The following is an 18,741-nucleotide window of genomic DNA, read 5'->3' as shown; positions in this document are numbered from 1 at the left end:
TCCTAGAAAAAGTGCTACATAGCTCATTGCTGAATATCACTACGGTCACCTTCGAGGCACTCCCCTTGGGAAGCTATGCACCAACATCAGCACCTAGTCCACCCTTCAAAGCAATTTTGGAACTTTTTTTCTGGAATGGCCATCAGAGCTGTCATCATATTACCCTTCATGTCCTGAATGTCATTAAAATGTCTTCCTTTCAATATCTGCTTTATCTTTGTTCAGGTAAAGAAAGAAGTCATTGGGGGCCAGATCAGTAGTGAGTAGGGAGGGTGTTGCGATACAGTTATTTGTTTACTGGCTAAAAACTCCCTCACAGACAGTGCCGTGTGAGCTGGTGCATTGTCGTGATGCAAGAGCCATGAATTGTTGATGAAAAGTTCAGGTTGTCTAACTTTTCCACTCAGCCCTTTCAGTACTTCCAATAGTAAACTTGGTTAACGGTTTATCCAGTTGGTTCAAATTCATAATGAATAATCCCTCTGATACCAAAAAAGGTTAGCAATATCATTGCAACAAGTTCGCAAACTTAATTGTCAAACCATATATATGTGTGTATATATACATATATATATATATACTTTTTTTTTCTGCCATCATTTCCAGCCTTAGTCCTCATCTCTAACCTAAAATAGAGCAGTACAATTCATTACATTGACATGGCATATATTCACCACTCAATCCTTCTGTTTGTGAGGTGAGAAGGAATTCCTGATATGCCTTAGATAAGAAGCAAACCAGCAGTAAGAAAAGCTGTCAAATCTATAGCCAGTTTAACGCAGGGGAGAATGAATGTGGCAGTGGTGGCAAGGCTGTTGCATCTTCATCAGAAATTGTGGGAAACTAGGAAAGGAAAAGCTGTTTAAAATAAAGTTTGACAGGAAAGGCAATCGATATAAAAAAATACAACCCCAGAGAACCAGAATATAACCCACCAGGAGTTCTGCTTCACCACTAGTTTATAAAGCAGGAGATGCAGAAAAGAGATTGGGAAAGGTACTGAATAATGAGGGGTATGAGGAAGAGCAGAGCAGAAGTTTTCAGACCATAAACCTGGTCTGTCTTACCTCAGTTGTAGCCAAGTACTAAGGTGTTGTTCCAATCATAATTGAGAGGATGAAATGGCTAGAGAAATAAGCAGTTCTTAAAATATTCTGTCAGATCAGCACCTTGAATCAAATGGGTGTTTCAGGCTTTTGTTTGCCACTAAACCAAGAACTGGATGCCTTCCTCTCTCCTTGAGGAGAGGCCCTATTACCACAGGCTGAAACCCTGGCTACATAGCATAAGGATACAATATCAGTGGATACAACTGGAATTCTTTGAATTCATGATAAAACACTGTTCATTAAAGGTTTCTGCACTGGACACCCCTCATGTCCATGGTAAAATAAGGACTTCCATCTCCTCAGCTCTACCAAGTTAAAAGCTCTCACAAGGGTAATTAGAGATTTTGGTTCCTTTTCATGAAGATCTCATATAGGTAATCCCAAAATTTCTTCTGCTGTGTCTCATTGTTGTGGATCATGGCAGTGAGAGCTTCCCCCTGGTCCAGACCTTGCCAATAATCTTGCAGCCACATCTCCTTCCAGCTGAAATATCAAAACGGGGGTTGGATTATGGAAACAGCACAGCTGTGAGTCCTGCTTTTCTCTAAATCACAGATACAGTGATCTGTGGCTAGCACAGGGTTCTACTTCAAAGAGAAGGAAATATAAAGTAAATCCAGTACTAGTCCAGGTGATAGGCAGTAAGCCACAAACACAAAAATATCACACAGCCCAATCAATGAGTTACACTTCCTGACTTGCCGGCTGCTGGTTCCCAAGTGTGGAGGGAGTTCAGAGGCAGGCAAGACAGGGGCCAGATGAGGGAATCAGTTGTCTCCCTAAGGAAAGCAAGGGAGCATATTTATATTTAGATGGCTACCCTTTAAGTCGCACCTTTATTTAAATAATCAAAATGAAGGTGCAGCGGCATCCATTGTCTAGATTAAGACATAATCTGATTTTTTTAAATGTTTACACTGTTTTACATTTTTCCTCTAGTAAATCATTATGTTCAACATAAACTAGATAAAAAATTTTGGATGGAGGAAGGACTCCATTCCCAGGACCCAACTGTGTCAGCAGTATGTAAACAGCCCTCTGCTGCCATCCACTGTCCAAGTCTGTCTCTGCAGGCCATTCTAGCAACCTCTTGAAGATTAATCATCTTTTATTGCCTCTCCCAACAGGTGTGGTTTACTGCAAGTGACTTTAACAATTTCCCACCCCACTTCCCATGCTGACTATGTTCCCAGCGCTACCACATCCTGTCATCTACTGCAGTGGCCACCTTCCCTTCTAATACACTCTGCCCACGATTGTTTTGAAAGTATTTCCTCTATTCTGTCTAGGGTAAACGTAAAATTTATCATCCAAATCAAGGTACTTTTAAGAGTGAAAGGAGGTGCTATTATGCCAGGCTAACAGGAGTAAACTTTGACTATTGCAGACAAACCTCCCTCAAAATACTCATCTTTGTATTCCTCATTCCCACCCCCACCATATACAAGGTACTCAAGAAATAGCCGAGTTGGTTTTCAAGATGGTCCAACTCCTGAGCCCGGTATTCAGACTGCGTAGAGACTGGTCCGACTTTACTGCCCAACTTTGTGTCTCCCTCATCACTTCTCTGAACAGGCTCTGCTTTGGTTGAAACCCTTTTTGAATTACTATTGAAAACATTGTGCACATAAGCTGATTTTCATATGTTGCCCAGAATTATATTTTACATCTTTACTGAGCTTTTTCAGTTTGTCTTATTTCCCCAACTAGACTCTTGACACCTTAAAGGCAGAGTGAGCCTGTGTCTTAATATCCTTATACGACATCCCATCAGCACCTAGTGCTAAATCATTATCCACAGTAAGCAACTCAATCATTTAATTTGATGGCTGCAGGGGACCCGAGCTACCCTTACCGGTCATTCTCAGGAATCGCTTCCACACTGCCAAAGCCAGGTGTTGGCATTGGGCAGTCCATGTGTGAAGGCTGGGCAATGTGAGGCTCAGGGACAGGGACGTCCCCAGGAGAGGCTGCATGGGCTCTCTCAGCATCAAGCCGAGCCAGTTCATGGTCACAGACAAAACACTCGAAGCCACTGAGGTAGTTAGGCAGTAAAGGATCATTCACTCCCCACTCCCGATGCTTCAAACTATCCAGAAGGAACTGGTTGGTGATGCCCCCAGGTTGCTTGTATGCCAGGTATTTCATATATTCCTCATCATTCTTGTCCAGAAAGTCAATAAACTCGGCCAGCTTCTGAGGTGATTCAAAGTCATCAATGAGGATGATGGAGTGATTGTTTGGCATCCAGTCCCTCACGGAGGGAGAGCCACGGTACACAGGCACAGCACCGAGATGCATGGGGCGCCACAGCTTTTCTGTCATGTAGTCGTCACAGATGGCATTTTCCAGGGCCAAATGGAACTTATAGCGGGACAAGAAGGTCAAGAGCTCTGGATCCTCGGTGGTGGCTGTGGCTGTGTCCTGTAACCGCGGAGTGGGCAGCTCCCGATTCTGCAGGCATTTCCCGTAGGAGTCCACCTGAGCGGGGTAGAGCACAGCCGTCAAGAGAGTACAGCACGTGGCCTGGACACCCGGGGTCCTGGCCTCAGCCCGGCGCGCCCCTCCCGTCCCAGCCCCGCCAGCCACGCCCGCACCCACCGGGATGTAGCGCATGAGCTCGCGCACGTAGCGGTCCCGGTCCGCAGGCACGTCGCAGTGGGACTGCAGATAAAGCAGCGGCGCATACCCGCGGCGGCGCCACTCTGCGCGTTCCTGGAGCGGAGGCGCGGGGCGACGTAGGTAGGCAGTCCCCGGCAGCCACTGCAGCGGCAGCGGGTAGTCCGAGTGGCGACTGAATGTCGCGGTAAGATTGAAGAGGCGGATGCCCGGACCGTGGCTCAGCAGGAAGTTGTTGAGGGGCGATTCCTCGTGCAGAAGCGCCCAGCTCTGGTGCGCCAGGCGCGGCAGCGGCGCCTCAGCCGCTCGAAAGTCCGTGCCGTAGAAGAGCAGAGCGCGCGTGCGCAAGTCTCCCCGCACCCGTCGGTCCCGGGACGCCACGCACGCGCCGCGCGCGCACTCGATGCGTTCCGAGTCACCCGGGAAGTGGGGAAACAGCCCTGGGCTCCACCACAGCAACACCGGTAAGTCCACCGCCTCCTCCCTCCCTAGCCGTTGGGTTCCCGGACTGCGCGCCACCCCCACCGCGCCCAGCGCTGAGGGCGGCCGGAAAACCGCACCATCCCACGGCTCCCCCCACTCCGCCTCCCCACCGGTCGCCCCCTCTGCCACGAGCCCAGAGCCGTTGGCCGCACAGACACTAAGCACTCCCAGGGCGGCAAGCACAGACCCGGTACGGCCAGCCGCCATCTCCACTCTGGCAGCCAGTCCCCCCCTCATACAGCGCCAGACCCCGCCCTGCGTTGAGCCGTGACGGACCGAGTCCCAACGCTACGCCACCGGGGCATACGGCGCATGCGCAGCTGCACTCAGCCGGCCACTTCCCCGGAGCTATTACACGGGGCAGGAAAGGCTGGAGGGAAAGTGATACGTCACCGGTAAAAATGAGGCTACTGGTTACATCTTAATTTATTTTATTTCTTTACAAATTAAAGATGCATTGAAAAATAAACCAATGAAGAGAAGTGACAGGTCCAGAGCAGGGGCATCCCAGGCTGGGAGCAGGCAAGCCTGGCCACCATCAAGCCTAGCCCTTGTCCTGCTCCAGCCAGTTCGGGTTGGAAGATAACTGTCAGCCACTCTGTCAGTACCAAAGCCTGAGTGGTGTCCCAGCAGGAGAGAACAGAGCTCCGGCCACCTCTGCCTCTCTCCCCAACAACCCCCAGCTTGAAGAAGCGGTGTTTCCAGTGGGAGCTCAGAGTGGGATGTGGAATGGCTCTGTGAGGTATTGCAAGTTGATGACCAGGCTCCCTACAGAACCATCCAGTTTTGGGGCCTCTCCAGCTGGAAAGGAGGCTGGTACCGCTCCAGATACTACTATACTTTGCAACTCATTTCCCAGGCTCATTCACTTCTGACAGTGTGCCTCTATCCACGGAGTGATCATCAATCATTGCAGGAGAGAGAAAGAGCAATGGAAGCAGAGAAAGAAAGCTAATCAACCACCTCAGTAATGCTGACTTGGCTGCTGACTTCCAGGCCAAGAAGGATCGACCTCTTTTCTCTCCACTACCTGTGGTCTATACCCCAGCTCTTGTGCACCTGTATGTTTTATCCCTAATATAGGAAGTTGTTGATGACACTGAGCTGAATTAGCCTCTCCCCTCATAGTAATCCTGGGATCCCCATTCATTCCTGCCTGCCCCTCTCTTCTTGGAGGTTGGTCCAAAGGGACACATAATATTGCCAGGGTCTGGGTGCTTCCAAATTCCCCAACACCAAATCATATACAGTGAACTGAGAAACTACATTCATTACGACAGGATTAGCAGGAAAAGGAGGGTAAAGTGAGGGGATAGGGGCACCTTCCATCAGCAGGACATGACAGAGTGGTAGGATACTTGAGCCCAGAAAGAAGGTGTCTCCTTTACCTTCCCCTCCCCACAAAGAGACTGAGGTCAGCTTACATGACTTATAATATATGGAATTGTCCCGGTTTCTCTGCCACTCTGGGGTACTTTCTGGAAGCTGGCCTGGGACTCTGTGCCATTCACCCACTTGCTCTAGCTCAGTAGCTGCCGAATCTCCTTGTGCATATGACAGAGAAAGTCCACATAGGATGCTCCTCCATTCAGGCTCTTATCTTCCACCAGGAAGTGCTTGAACAGCATCTCCAGCTTGTCCTCCTGTTTCACCACGATAAGCTATGGCCAGAACACAGGGTCATGAGGCAGAGCCAATGGGAATTAACCATGCCCTGAAATCCCATTATCCTGTCATTTACTCACTCCCCATCCCCTTCCTGGTGAGGGCTTGACAAGGTAAGAACCCCAAGGTTCAGATCAGTGTTACCTTCATGTACCGCGATCTCTGGGCCCTTAAGCTATCGATGAGGCCTCGCACCTTCTTGGACAGTGGATTATCCAGAACTGGCAGAATACTCTGGAACACAAAATTCATTTATCCTTATGGTAAGGTACTCTGAGTCCAATCAAGATGGGGCAGCACAGATTTATGCATCATCTGAAACAAGGAGGCCTGAGAAGAATGACAGCACCCTCACTGCCCTCCAAGTGGTCCCTGCTATTTAAGGGGACTAGCACACTAACTGTTGGTTCCTACTCATATCACAAAGTGCATTTCCACACCCATATTCTTCTTGACGCCCTGCTCTCACCAAGCCACTGGGGATCTGACTGAAGGAAGAGATGTTGAAGAGGCTCTGGACAACACCCTGTTGGACACTTGCTCCCACCCAGAGGAAGAGGTTGAGCCCATTCTCCAGCAAATATATATCCCCGTTGCTTAGACGCTCTTCAGATGCTCGAACAGCTGGTGGTTCAGTGGTACTCTCAATGGGAGACTTTGTCTAGGTGAAAGGAAAGGGGAAAATGTTACTGAGGACCATGAAACATGTTTGTCCCCGCACCATGCACACCCAATTTCAGAAAGCTAAGTCCCTCAGTAACTCTGAAAATGACATCAGATAATGTACGTAAAAACAAATTCTTTAGTGTCAGACACAGATATTAATCCTTCCTCTTTCTATGATGCCCCTTTCTCAGTGCAAGGTCTCACACTCCAGCCCTCAGTTGTACCAACGGTAAGAGCCGAGGATAGAAGAAGACATTGGTCTCAGCCACGTCCATGGAGGTAACCAGCTGTCGGACGTAGGCACGGTCGTCAGTAGTGACTTCAGCTCCAGGCTGCAGGACATCACTCTTCAACACACAGTTCAGGTAAACTGGGAGTAGCTTCATGCACTCAGGAAGGATCAACTGAGGAGTGTGATCAAGATAAAGTCAGTGGTCACGAGAAATCCTTCCCAAATGCAAATATTCATCCCAACAACTCCTCCACCAACATGCTTGCCCCACCTGTCCTGCAGAGGAGGGGCTGGCACAATTCTTTCTGTAACAGGCCAGGATCTGAGCACACTGAGTGATCAGAGTGTCACGAACACTCTTCACAGGGTTGTTCAGGACCCCCCGGTATGCTGGATGGGAAAGGGAGATAGCAGTCACTGGTCAGCCACCCCATCACGTGTCTTCCCCCCACCACACCTACCAGGAATGCTCAGTTGTTGACCATCCCCTTCCTCAGCCCCAGTCCCACCCTGCCCTGCCTCTACCCTCACCAAACTTGGCCATGTAGTTGATGAGTGTGTCAGTCTCACAGTTCCGATACAGATCAGCTAGCTGGGTGCAGCAGTTCAGGGCCAGGTTGTGAATGCGGAGCCGTCGCTGCCCTGCACAGCTGGTGTAGAGCAGGGCACACTAGGGGAAGGGAGAAAGGGGGTGTTCACACCCCTCCCTCACCAAAGCCCTCTGAAAAACTGCCCCTTTGCTGTATTATTAAATGAGAGAAAAGACGTGAGCCATCCCATTCCCAGACTCTTCTAGTCCTCTCTACCCACCCCTCACCCTCTTCTCTGCCGCCTATTCATATCCAGTGAAATGACACTGCCTCCCCAGCCCCTGCCTCCCGCCTGCCACCTGCAGGAGGGCTCCACTCTCTTCATTGAGTCGATCGTCATGCTTGAACTCCACGGTCACTGTCTTGTCCCCATCCAGCCCGGCAAGCTCCACGTCTGTTGTGTTGCTCATGTAGAAAGCCCCAAAGAAATCTATAGCACGGATACCTGAGGCCACATGGACAGGGTCAGGGCTAAAGGTACGACAGGTGCCACTTGCCTCCCTCCCCGATTTATCCCCCCACCTGCTCTTCTCCAACCAGGACTGACCCGTACTCGTCCGGACCCGCATCACAGCATCAAAGCCAACAACCTTCTGTACATCCCGACGCAAGTCACTCAGGAACCGTTCCTGGTCATTCTCCACCTGCAGCCCCCCAGGCCCAGAGTCACATCACCGAATACATAACCTCCTGCAGACAATCTCGCTGTCCCTCCTCCACTCTACAAGCTGCTGAACTATAATAACAATAACAGTGAAGACGATATTGCTCGCTCTTAAGCACTTCTAGGTACCACATCAAGTACATGTAATTACTTAATTCTGATGACAAATACTAATGAATAAGTATTAAAATTCAATTTTACAGAGGAAGAAACAGAGACGATAGTCATTTCATGTAGCTAGTTAGTGGTAGGGCCAGAGTATCAACCAAGGACTCATTCTAAACCCCATGCTCCTAACCGCTACACTCACGGCTCCCTTCTTTACACTATGTGGTCTTTTCCTCTAACTATTCCTGTTAATGAGTCGGCAATTAAAGAGCCACTCCACATATAGACAGACATTCCCAGTCCTGCTCCCATTTGCCACCCAGAGTCCCATGCCGTACCTGAAAGCAAGTATATTTGTAGACAGAGCCACCAGTGAGCTGGGGTACAACAGAGAGCGTGGCCACATCCACATACTGGTTAGGGAAGAGGAAAAGGTCGACACAGCAACCTTGGGCCACACAATCTTTGGCCAGGCTCTGATAGGCACCTGTCTGAGGCTGGAACAGAGTCTGGGGAGGAACAGAGGACAATGTTCAAATATCTCAGCTCCACCCTATGCTGTACATGTCGTGTGGGATATTCAAAGACATGTAAGACTTCAGATCTACCTCACAGGAGTTTGTTATAGTAGAACATTCTATTAAAAAAAAAAAAAAAAAACCCAAGGGCTATGGGACGAGATGGGGTAGAGAGGTGGGGAGTGGTGGAGAAGGTTGGCAGTCACGGATGTGACATGTGAAAGGGTAGAGTGTCTATTCCAGTCCCCCTCAAGAAAATTAAGAGTACTGTACTGCATTGGGAAGAGTCACCACCTTCCTCTCTAATGGAAAGTCCTCCCCCCACTCCCACCAACCCCCACCTTCTCCTTGTCCGTGTTGATCAGCTTCCTGTCATCCCTGTTCTTCAGTTTCCCTGGGGCCTCTGCAATGGGCAGGGAGGTGTGGAACAGAAACAGCTTCCCTGCGCACTCGGCAGCCTAGGAAAGAAGAGAGGACTATTTGTTCATTCTTTCCTTTATTCATCCATTATTCATTCATCCCCTCCCTTGTCATTTATTTAGTGCCAACTATGTCAGACAGGCTGACTCACTGGACAGTCATCAATAACCGAAGAAACAGGGGTTGTATCCCAGAGGGCAAGATGGTCAGAGGAAAGTTAGGCAGAGGAGGTTGCTGGGGATGCTAGCCTTACCTTTAGCGCCTCCATTCCAGCCTGGATAACTGGGGCAAATACTGTCTCTGTTTCTCTTGTGTCTGCAAACATTTCTGGAATCTGATCCAATAAGCTGAAGAGATAGGTGACAGGAGGCAATCAAAATTGCTATCCAGATTCCAGAGTCCTCAGTTCCCTTAAGAGTCATCTGACCCTCAGACTGAAAACTCCTGAGGCACAGCCCCTGTCCTCTGCTGAGCCCTCTGCTCAACTCTCTGGCTTTCTGTGGTTGTACCCACCTGCCCCACGCCCCGCTTCACCCCACAATCTGGCTCTTACCTGGTGATGACTGCCCGAGACTCACTGACATTGACCAGGAAACCATCCAGCAGTGGCACAAACATGTCAGCCACATCAGATACAACCATCATCTGTGGCTGGGCCAGTGAGCCCTTCACATTGTAGAAGTGGAGCACCTTATTATAGGTGACAAAGCCAACGCGGATTGCTGACTCTTCTGCCCCGCCCTCCCTGTAGAAAGTGACACTGTTACTCAGACCTGCCACCTTCTCCACCACTCAGGAGGAGTGGTGTAGTATTAAAATTAAGACGATAGTCATTAATGACATCAGGCTCCATCTGCTGAGTCCACCCAGACACCACCATCACCCCTCGCATGCAAAGAAAGCGCCTCAGCTCCCTAACTCTCACCTAGGCAGAAAGTCTAACAGTGACTTGAGCTCCTCACAGAGGAGCCTAACAAGTCCACTCCTGATGGCATTGTAGGAGACGTCAATCATGAAGATGAAGGCAGGAGGGCTGGGGAACTTATTGTTCTGCAAAGGAAGGAAACGTGGGGTAAAAGGGTATTGGTAAGTAGGCCAGGTAACTAGAAAGAAGTCAACATCAAAGGGGACAACAAAGGGGTGAGGGAAATGATCACAGCAATTCTTAGCTGTCTCATTGTCCTCCACCCACTGCTCCTCCCCATGCTACCTTCCCTCACCTTGCAGTAATCTACAGTGGCCAAGAATTCATAAGAGCCCAGGGATAGCTCAGGACGGTCATAAGCATCCACACGTTTGCCGGTATGATCCAGATGTTGAAAATACTGGGGGGGAACTGTGGGGAGTACGGCAGAGTGTTACTCACAGGCCCACTCTCAATCTTAGTCTGGCCCTGGCTGAGCTCACTCTACTGCCCCACATCCCCATATATGCCCTACGTCGCCAGTTCCTAGATAACAGACCCTCATCTATCTAACTAGAAAGAGAGCACTGAGGATACAATCAGATGTCCCCCAGTCCCAGCCATTGTGAACATACCATCATTGATACAGCTGCAAAAGCAGCACTGGAAGCGCCTCCCTCCTTCAATGAACTGCATGAAAGGGCACATGTACGCTTTGCAGCGATTGCAGCGCAAAGGGCCAGATTCCCCATGGTCAACGACATACGGTAAAGCCTACGGAGCAGAGGGGAGGGGCTCAGACATAAAGGGAAGCCACAGTGGGTTGAGACATGACAATAGATGAGGAACAACCTGGAGGAAGAAGCCATGGCTCAGATACTTTGCCTGGGGAGGGAGTCCAGTGAAGGGGAATCAAAACAAATTATGTGCATACTGGTTACAGGCATATCCCTAAGAGTCTAAATTCCGTAGCTTCCTCTCCCACTCCCCATGAGAATTCCACTTCTTGAAGAAGAAAAGGGACTCTACCAAGCCAGGGGCTGCCATGGGCATATGAGAAAGCCTAAAATTACCTAGGATTCTCGTTTCCGGCCCTACAATCCTCTTCACTCTTGCCCCTAGGAATCTTGACTCCTGCTTCCTTCCCCAACCAAGTATCTATACTTGTCCTCCCCATCCCTGGGTTTCTATGACACCTACTGATGCCCCAGGCAGATGTCACCCTACAGATAAGAGACCAGCAGCCAAGTGTCCAAGCATCCTCACTCAAACCCAGGAAGAGAAAAAAACAGAGCAAGACAGAGAGAAGCAGGATGTCAAATGAGCCCCCTTGAGCTTCCAGTTATAGAGAAACCTACCCTAAGTTTGATAAGCTAGGCATAAACATGAGGGTATCCTACCAAGGCTTGGCAGAGCAGCTGCCAAGTTCTCTTTTCATACTGATTTCAGGTACTGGGGTGACAGATCAGGGTCCAAGTGAGGTAAGAGATGGACTACTGAATCCTAATCTACCTTTTTTTCTTATATGCTGTCCGAATATCCCTAACTTACCTGGGATGATTGGACAGCATATAAGAAAAAATAGAATGATGTGCTTCTAATCATCTAGAAATGACTATACTATGAGAAGCTCCTGGATCCAGTTGTCTCCTCAGGCCAGCTATCTCCTCTTCTACAAGTTGGACCTGCCTCTTTTCACATTGTTTGTTTCCCCTATGGACCCTGCTCTTTTCCAGCAATTTCTTGGGCTTTTGCTCTCAGCCCTACCACCCTCTTCAGGCATGGGCCCTGGGATAAAAAGCTATTGAAGATATTCTCCCCTCCCGCCCAACTAAGGCTTCTTCCATTGTGACTGCCAGAATCACAGCTAGGAAGAAATTTTATTCCCCCTCCCTCCCTTCTTTTCATTATACTCCAGTCCCTTCCCTGACTTACCTCTTCTGGGGGCAGCCTTGCCAGTGGCTTGATGACAGCTGCCAGGGGCACCTGAGCCTGCTTAGCCATGTCAGATGTGCAAGGGATATTATAGGATGTGCATCGGATGTATCGGGGACTTGCATTCCCTGAAGGAAGAGGTAGAAAAGCTGAGTCAGATCACAGAATCGCTCCAAACAACCAGCTCTCCATTGCTGATCCTCCCCCACCGCCCCCACAAATGCTAAAGCCAATCGTGGCTTTTTCCCCCTAGAGACCAATGAGGAGCTGGTCTCTGATTAAAGAATGACAAAAACCCCATCTGAAAGCTGATAATCTTGGAGCAAAAGCCCCCACGGGAGGAGTTAATGTCCTTCTCACCTTGGTCTTTCACCAGGAAGTTGGTGGTGACTAAGGGTGGCACCTGGCCCCGTACTCCAGTAACAAATGGCTCTGAACCCCGGTTATTCCTGTCATCCTCAATAACCTGAATCTGTAGGGAAAAGTGAAATGAGTAAGGTGACAGAAAAAAAGGGAGTACCAGGTCCCAGAGAGCCAGAAGACGCTTAAAGCTGCAGCATAGAAACTAATAATTGGCCAAGGAACACCTCATGCACCAGGCCTGTTCTCCTTTTGGAGATCATATAAAATGCTACAATCAGCAGCTAAATGCTGGACAGGCAACACCAAGAGTAGGCTTCTTTATGAATTGCCCAGACCCCCAATCAATGGTGATCACCCTGTTATTCCCCCCATTCCAGAACAGTTTCAGCTCTAATCAGAAACCTTCAAACATGATCAGATTCCACCTCCCTCCCCCATCAAGCTTACCCCTTACCCCCTCTCTCCAAGACACATTCTGAGTCAGAGCAGGAAAACAGACAACAGTAACCATGTAAAAATGAATCTACTTGGAATGACTATCTATACTCAATGAAAGTCGAAGGGACAGGGTGAGGAGAGGATTAAACAGCCAGAAATGATGAGGTGAAGTGAGGAAGCAGATGCTGCTGCCTTTTCAGGTAAGCATTAGTGTGTAAATATGGGAGAAGAGGATAAGTACCCAATTGTTATAGCCCAATCCTCAGTCCCCCATATTTTGACAACCCAGCACAGGGGAAAAAAAAAAAAGATTTTGCAAAGGTGGTAATCAAATCTGTGTGCAGGCTGATGACCTTTGGTCAGTTACTTCAAGATGAGTTTGGCAAAATCAGAAAACGTACCGAGAGAATAAGACTCCACATCACATAGCAAAAGGAGTTGAAGCTTAGAAATATACGAGAGTCAAATAGACTCTCCAGATGAGAAAGTGGCCCACACTTTCCCAAACCAGTAGTCCCTTCCCCTGGAAGAAATGCCAGTATCCCAAACCCGTACACTTATAGCCACCTACCCAAATGTTTCTCCACAACAAGCTACAGACAATCAAACCCAACGGGGAAGGATCTACCACTCACCTTTGTCCTGTTCCGTCAAATGTCACATGCGGGCTCCTGGAGGAGCCAGCAGGACTAACACCCAAGCTTAACATGCCACCTGACCCCACCTTAGAGACTGCCCTTCTACCACCCCATACTTAAGGCACTGCTAACAGCTTGCTACTTCTTCATTACATGGTGACTTGAGGCATGCACATCCTTCTAGTTTATACAAGCGAGGTCTAGAAGGACTAAGGAAAAAGGGTGGAGAGGGATGGACATGGTGGATGAGGTAAAGATGAGGTCGCAGGCATGCATGGGTGGCACTAACACAGGGATGACACGCGCACACACACCCACCCCCTGCACTTACTGGACTAGGAATGGCATCAGGGTCTATTCTGTGCCTGGTTTTCTGCTGAGGAGGCAGCTCATTGAGTTGCTTTTAGTGTTTTAATAATAAAGGCAGCAAGGGAATACAGGGAGGGAGACAAAAGAACAAGAAGCAGATGTTACTTCTCTCAACCCCTGAACAGCTAGAGCCCAGCTCACACCGCTGAAATCAGGCTCCCTCTAGATCAGAAATTCCGAGTCTTTCTGGCCCAACACAAGGCTTTAACAGCTCAGTCTATCGTGTAGAAAAATAAGGAGAGGGGCATATAGAGGCAAGCAGGGGTTATACGGGGAAGGGCTGAATGGGAGAATTCTTAAGGAAGAAGATGTTCCCTCCAAAAGGCCAAACCTCCCATCTAAGGACTACTCTTATGCTGAAAGAAGCCTCCCCTCATATCCAACCAGACTCCTCCAAGGATGGTAAAGGAAGGAGGGGCTGCTTAATCCTTTCAGGTCCCCTTTAGCCAGTAAGGTCCCCCACCCTGCTAGTTCCCCAAGGGAAGAGGGAAGAGAACAGAATGAAATATGACAATGGCTAAGCATGGTGAGGTAACTGACATAGCAAATGTTGCAGACAGCACTATAAAGTGGCCCTCACTTGGGAGGGCAGTCCCAGCCTCTCCTCCGAGTATGATAAGGAAGGCCTGAAGATTCTGATGGCTCTAAGGGTGAGATTCACCCTCTTCCCGGGAGAAGCAGCTTCCCCAAACTGCCCTTATAAACTGTAAATCACTTTTCCCATCCACACAGCAGGAGCCTAGCAAACAAAAGTACGAAAGGTTTCCTCCTAAACCACTGTCCTAGTAGGTGCAAAGAGAGACCAGTGAGGCTTTCTTTCTCTTAACACCTAACACCAGAGAGTTCCTATCAGCTCTACCCATTAAGAAGACTGCAGTCTTACTAGATCTAAGAGGACAGACCTGGATGCAGCCACTACTCCACAGAAGGGCAGAGGTTACCATGCTATGTCCAAAAGTTGACAGAATGCAGTACTCAACCCAGAGCTCTACTGACCCTTGGTTGGCTTCCCTTCCTTTCCTGCCCAGCTATGGAGTAAAAGTGCCCCCAAAAGACTTCTGGAGCCTCAAGTTCCAGTTCAAAGAGTCAAAAATTACATCTAGGTTCTACACCTACAGAATGAATGAAAAGGGAAAATAATCAGAAGGTGCTAGGCAAGTATCTCATCTGGGTTGATTCACTCATTTGTCAGCCACAAACTCCTTCCCCGGGTCCACCTAAGTATCTACTTACAGGGCTCGGGATGGCATCCGGATCCAGGCGCTTAGGAGGCAGTGGTTGAGGCGGCCCAGGCTGACTGCCAAAGGTAGGTGCTGCTTGGTAGGGACTTCCATAATTGGGCTGAGGGCCCCGGGCTGGGCCAAAGGAACCTGGATGAGGACACAAGGTTGATGAACTCAAAATCCCCTCCCTATCTCTTCTTAAGGCCTCTGGGAAATGACCATATTCTACAAATGTAGAATCATGAGGCAGAATAGTGCCCATTCAGAGAAAGACGACATTATCTGAACGATGAGAATAAAGTATGTCTTGTAAACCCTACATCCTAGTAACAATACCCTGAAGCTGTCCATCTAGTTCACCACTTAGCAAGCAGTACTACATGCAAACAAACACCTGAATAGCTTCAGCCTTTGGCTCCTAGACAGACCTCGCGCAAAACTCACCGTTTTGTTGCAGCTGATAGCCTGGCTGCTGCGAGGAGTGCATAGGTGGTGGTGGTCCTGGAAGCCCACTCAGCTGGGTGCCAGGGTGCAGGGCTTGAGGAGGAGGCGAGGACACATGGTTGGGCTGGCTCACCGGGGGTCCCCCAAAACCCTGTCCAGGCAGGGGTGGACCAGTCATCGAAGGCATCCGAGGAACCCCTGAAGCTGGGGGTGTGAAGCTGGAGGCCTGTGGGGGGGCAGATCGCTGGGGAGGCTGGGCCCCAGAATGACCCTGGGCCTGAGCATAGGAGCCATACAGACCGGAGTTGGGGAAACTTCCTGAGGCTGAGGCCAGCGACGTTGGTGGGCCTAAGAAGTAGAAGAGGCAGAGTCAGAACCCCAGTCATTCTGCCTTCTTGTTCAGTAAATCACTTCCTTTTCCACGTAAGAGGGGCAGGAATGACTGCCCCATCTGCTAGGGCTCAGAGGCACAGGAAATAAAAAGGATTGCAGTATACCCCCACAGCCTGATACTTCTAAAAAAAGGGGAACAGTAACATTCCTGTGGTCACAGCTACTTACCATAGCCCAGGCCCGAAGGGGGAGGGGCTGGTGCCATAGCCCCACTGATCTGCATTCCAGCCAGCTGGGCGGTCACCTGGGAACTTGTCGGGGGAGGGCCATAGGACACAGTCGGCTGGCTAACCACAGGGGCCAATGGGGCTGACCCAAATGGCTGAGACCCAGGGAGCCTGTGAAGAGAAGGAAGGCAGGAATGACTAGTGGACTGGGACACCCTTCAAAATTGTCAGGAACTTGACCTCATACAGGAAGCTATATTGTTTTACAGTATCTTACTCTCATCCTGGGCTCTTTTACGGCTTCATAATTTTATACATGTGTGGATAAATTACATTGCTGATCCTCTACACTATAATTGTTTATGTCACATCTTGTTTTCCATTAGGTTCACTCCACAAATATATGCCAAGCACCCTCACATCAAATATTATTCACTCTGCTGCTTACTTAGATTATCACCTCTGCCTTAATCCTTTGTTGACAAACCACCTCAGTTTTGTAATCAGAAGCCCTGAAGGAGTTGAAAAAGAAGGTACACAGAAGCATTAACACAACAGGTGCTCACACAAATGCGGTACAATTGTTTAACTTTTAAACTAAAGTATTTATTACTTTATCCTGAGAAAGATGTCAGAAAAATCTGTAAGATCAGAGGAGTAAGTCAGCTGAGTTTGGCATTCTGTACTAATCAGAAAGATGATGATGCCAACTCCACCAGGAAAGAACTAGAGAAACAGGACATAAACCAACCACGTAGCCTTCTAGCTGGACCTATCTAGCAAAGAAAGCCTGCTTACTTGGATAGCTATGTTGGATAGTCCCATTATATCAGATTGCATATCAAAATATAAACACAAAATCATTCCAATATTATTGCCTACCAACTAGCAACTGCACTGGTGTTTTACAGTGATAATGCTGCAGAAACCTACAACATAGATTATACACAGCAAGCTCCTTCTGGGAATTCAAGAATGAATCAAATTCTTCACAAAAGTAGTTTGTTACATTTAAAATTCTGATTTATCCTTCCCGTTTATGTTGTCTCTACTGAATAAGTGGTACTTTATTATATTTGGCCAGCTTCTATTAGTCCTGCAGTTTAACACTTTTCATTCATTCAACTCGTATTTCCTGAGTGTTTTGCTAGTGAACCTTCCCTCCCTAAGCTCTTTGTTGCGCTCTGCAGTTTTCGTCTTCCACAGCACCGTACTGTTAGCCCCATGGCAGGTGCTCATAGATCCTTGTCAGAATAATTATATTCCATGGTTTTACTCCATTAATATGGACAATACTATCAATTAGGGTTACTCTTTCACATGCCCTAATAACAATAAATCACTATTTTTATATGTATCTGTATATAGCTTTACAGCGTATAAAGCATCTCTAAGTGCTTTAATGTACTCCTCATAGCAAAATGATGAGGGAGACAGAGCAGATAAAAAACTGAGACACTAAGAGTATAAGTGTCAGACCAAGCTAGAACTAGAGTCCAGACCTGATTCTTAGTCCAACGTACTTGACTTTTAAATTGTGAAATACAACACGCATAGAAAAAGTTACATAAAACATATATATACTGTTGAATAATTATAATAAAAACACCCATGTAACCAAAACCAAATCAAAAAATACAATCCACTAGCATCCAAAAGCCCTGATGCCTCTCCTCCATCACAGCCCTCTTCCTTCTCCCAGACTTGATTACTTTCCTGACTTCCGAATAATCATTCCCTTGTCTTCAAAACAATATTGTTCAGTTTTGTTGGTTTTTTAAACTTTTGTAAACATACTCTTTGAGTTTTGCTTCTTTTGTTCAACCATATGTTTATGAAATTCATCTATGCTGTTGCACATAGCATTCCGTTTTATTTAGTTATTCCACTAAATAAACATGCTGCTATTTACTTAAACATTTGAATGTAAATGGATATTTAGGTTTTTTTCTAGTTTTGGGATATTACAATATTGCTATGAACACACATACATTTAATTTGTTTATATATACATGAGTTTTTCTAAGGCATATTATCTATGAATGAAATTACTGGGTTATAGGCTATGCATATCTTCAATGTTAACAGATAATTTCAAATTATTTTCCCAGAGTAGTTGTACTAATTTTCATTTGACCACCAGTACATAAGAGTTCCTATTCCTCCATATCCTCAGTAACATTTTTATATTGTCAGACTTTGTAATTTTGCTAATCTTATGGATACATAGTAGAATCCTGTTGTGGTTTTTAATTTGTATTTTTTTCATTACTTATGAGGTTGAACAGCTTTTCTCCCCCAATTACAATTGACATACAATATTATATTAGTTTCAGGTGTACAGTATAGTGATTGGACATTTATATATGGTATGAAGTAATCATCCCGCTAAGTCTACACCATATGACCCCTTATTACAGTATTATTGACTATATTCCCTAGGCTGTATTTTACATCCCTGTGACTATTTTTATAACTGGCAATTTGTACTTCTTAATCCCTTTCACCTTTTTCACCCATCCTCCCAACACCCCATGTCCCATCTGGTGACCATCAATGAACAGCTTTTTAGTATGTTCTTTGGCCATTCGTGTATCTTCTTTTGTAAAATACCTATTCTAGTTTTTGTCCATTAGTTTTTCAACTGGATTGACTTTTCCTTATTGATTAAGGAGTTCATTCCATACTCCGTGTATTTTATGTGTTGATGTCTATTTTATGTGTAAATATATTTTTCCATTCTGGAACTTGTCTTTCCAATGTACTTTCCATTCAGTGTCTCCCTCTCTGATC

The 18,741-nt window shown here is 47.4% G+C and overlaps 2 protein-coding genes and 1 long non-coding RNA gene across 4 annotated transcripts in view; 1 reads left to right on the top strand and 2 right to left on the bottom strand.

Moving 5' to 3' along the window:
- Positions 1-471: 471 nt before the first annotated feature.
- On the bottom strand, positions 472-4,457 carry FUT11 (fucosyltransferase 11). The gene is made up of 3 exons (XM_033130750.1): positions 3,711-4,457; positions 2,965-3,590; positions 472-1,592 (listed from the first exon to the last, which is right to left on the bottom strand). Exons 1-3 carry the CDS (start codon positions 4,446-4,448, stop codon positions 1,445-1,447), a joined length of 1,512 nt encoding a protein of 503 aa, XP_032986641.1. The 5' UTR covers positions 4,449-4,457; the 3' UTR covers positions 472-1,444.
- LOC117036115 (uncharacterized) lies at positions 4,054-8,039 on the top strand. The gene is made up of 3 exons (XR_004425325.1): positions 4,054-4,192; positions 6,734-6,907; positions 7,905-8,039. It is a non-coding gene; the product is annotated as an uncharacterized LOC117036115 (long non-coding RNA).
- The window catches only part of SEC24C (SEC24 homolog C, COPII coat complex component), a 26,545-nt gene continuing 12,423 nt past the window's right edge, over positions 4,620-18,741 (bottom strand). The window contains exons 4-24 of one of the 2 annotated variants that reach the window (XM_033130745.1): positions 15,950-16,119; positions 15,389-15,736; positions 14,955-15,091; positions 13,684-13,752; positions 12,274-12,385; positions 11,914-12,041; positions 10,614-10,752; positions 10,295-10,410; positions 10,000-10,124; positions 9,628-9,819; positions 9,328-9,421; positions 8,996-9,112; positions 8,475-8,645; positions 7,912-8,008; positions 7,664-7,809; positions 7,306-7,444; positions 7,046-7,164; positions 6,767-6,946; positions 6,346-6,537; positions 6,021-6,110; positions 4,620-5,872 (exon numbers count right to left, since the gene is read on the bottom strand). In XM_033130745.1, the coding sequence (XP_032986636.1) occupies positions 5,732-5,872; positions 6,021-6,110; positions 6,346-6,537; positions 6,767-6,946; positions 7,046-7,164; positions 7,306-7,444; positions 7,664-7,809; positions 7,912-8,008; positions 8,475-8,645; positions 8,996-9,112; positions 9,328-9,421; positions 9,628-9,819; positions 10,000-10,124; positions 10,295-10,410; positions 10,614-10,752; positions 11,914-12,041; positions 12,274-12,385; positions 13,684-13,752; positions 14,955-15,091; positions 15,389-15,736; positions 15,950-16,119 (3,022 nt within the window). In that variant the 3' untranslated portion in view covers positions 4,620-5,731. The remainder of the gene's footprint in view (positions 5,873-6,020; positions 6,111-6,345; positions 6,538-6,766; positions 6,947-7,045; positions 7,165-7,305; positions 7,445-7,663; positions 7,810-7,911; positions 8,009-8,474; positions 8,646-8,995; positions 9,113-9,327; positions 9,422-9,627; positions 9,820-9,999; positions 10,125-10,294; positions 10,411-10,613; positions 10,753-11,913; positions 12,042-12,273; positions 12,386-13,683; positions 13,753-14,954; positions 15,092-15,388; positions 15,737-15,949; positions 16,120-18,741) is intronic. The other variant, XM_033130746.1, reaches the window with a different exon arrangement.

Source organism: Rhinolophus ferrumequinum, chromosome 16 (genome assembly GCF_004115265.2).
Source record: "Rhinolophus ferrumequinum isolate MPI-CBG mRhiFer1 chromosome 16, mRhiFer1_v1.p, whole genome shotgun sequence".
In the NCBI taxonomy this organism is placed as follows: domain Eukaryota; kingdom Metazoa; phylum Chordata; class Mammalia; order Chiroptera; family Rhinolophidae; genus Rhinolophus; species Rhinolophus ferrumequinum.
The sequence above is the reverse complement of the archived record's forward strand: the minus strand, read 5'-3'. Positions and strand labels throughout refer to the sequence as shown.

Bases quoted from the DNA above. Each gene is read 5' to 3' on its own strand.
- FUT11 (XM_033130750.1), bottom strand. From the start codon at position 4,448: ATGAGGGGGGGACTGGCTGCCAGAGTGGAGATGGCGGCTGGCCGTACC. The intron at 3,591-3,710 runs GTGGGTGCGGGC...TACCCCGCTCAG, and splicing joins AGCTCATGCGCTACATCCCG to GTGGACTCCTACGGGAAATG. The intron at 1,593-2,964 runs GTAAGGGTAGCT...TTGATATTTCAG, and splicing joins GCGATTCCTGAGAATGACCG to CTGGAAGGAGATGTGGCTGC.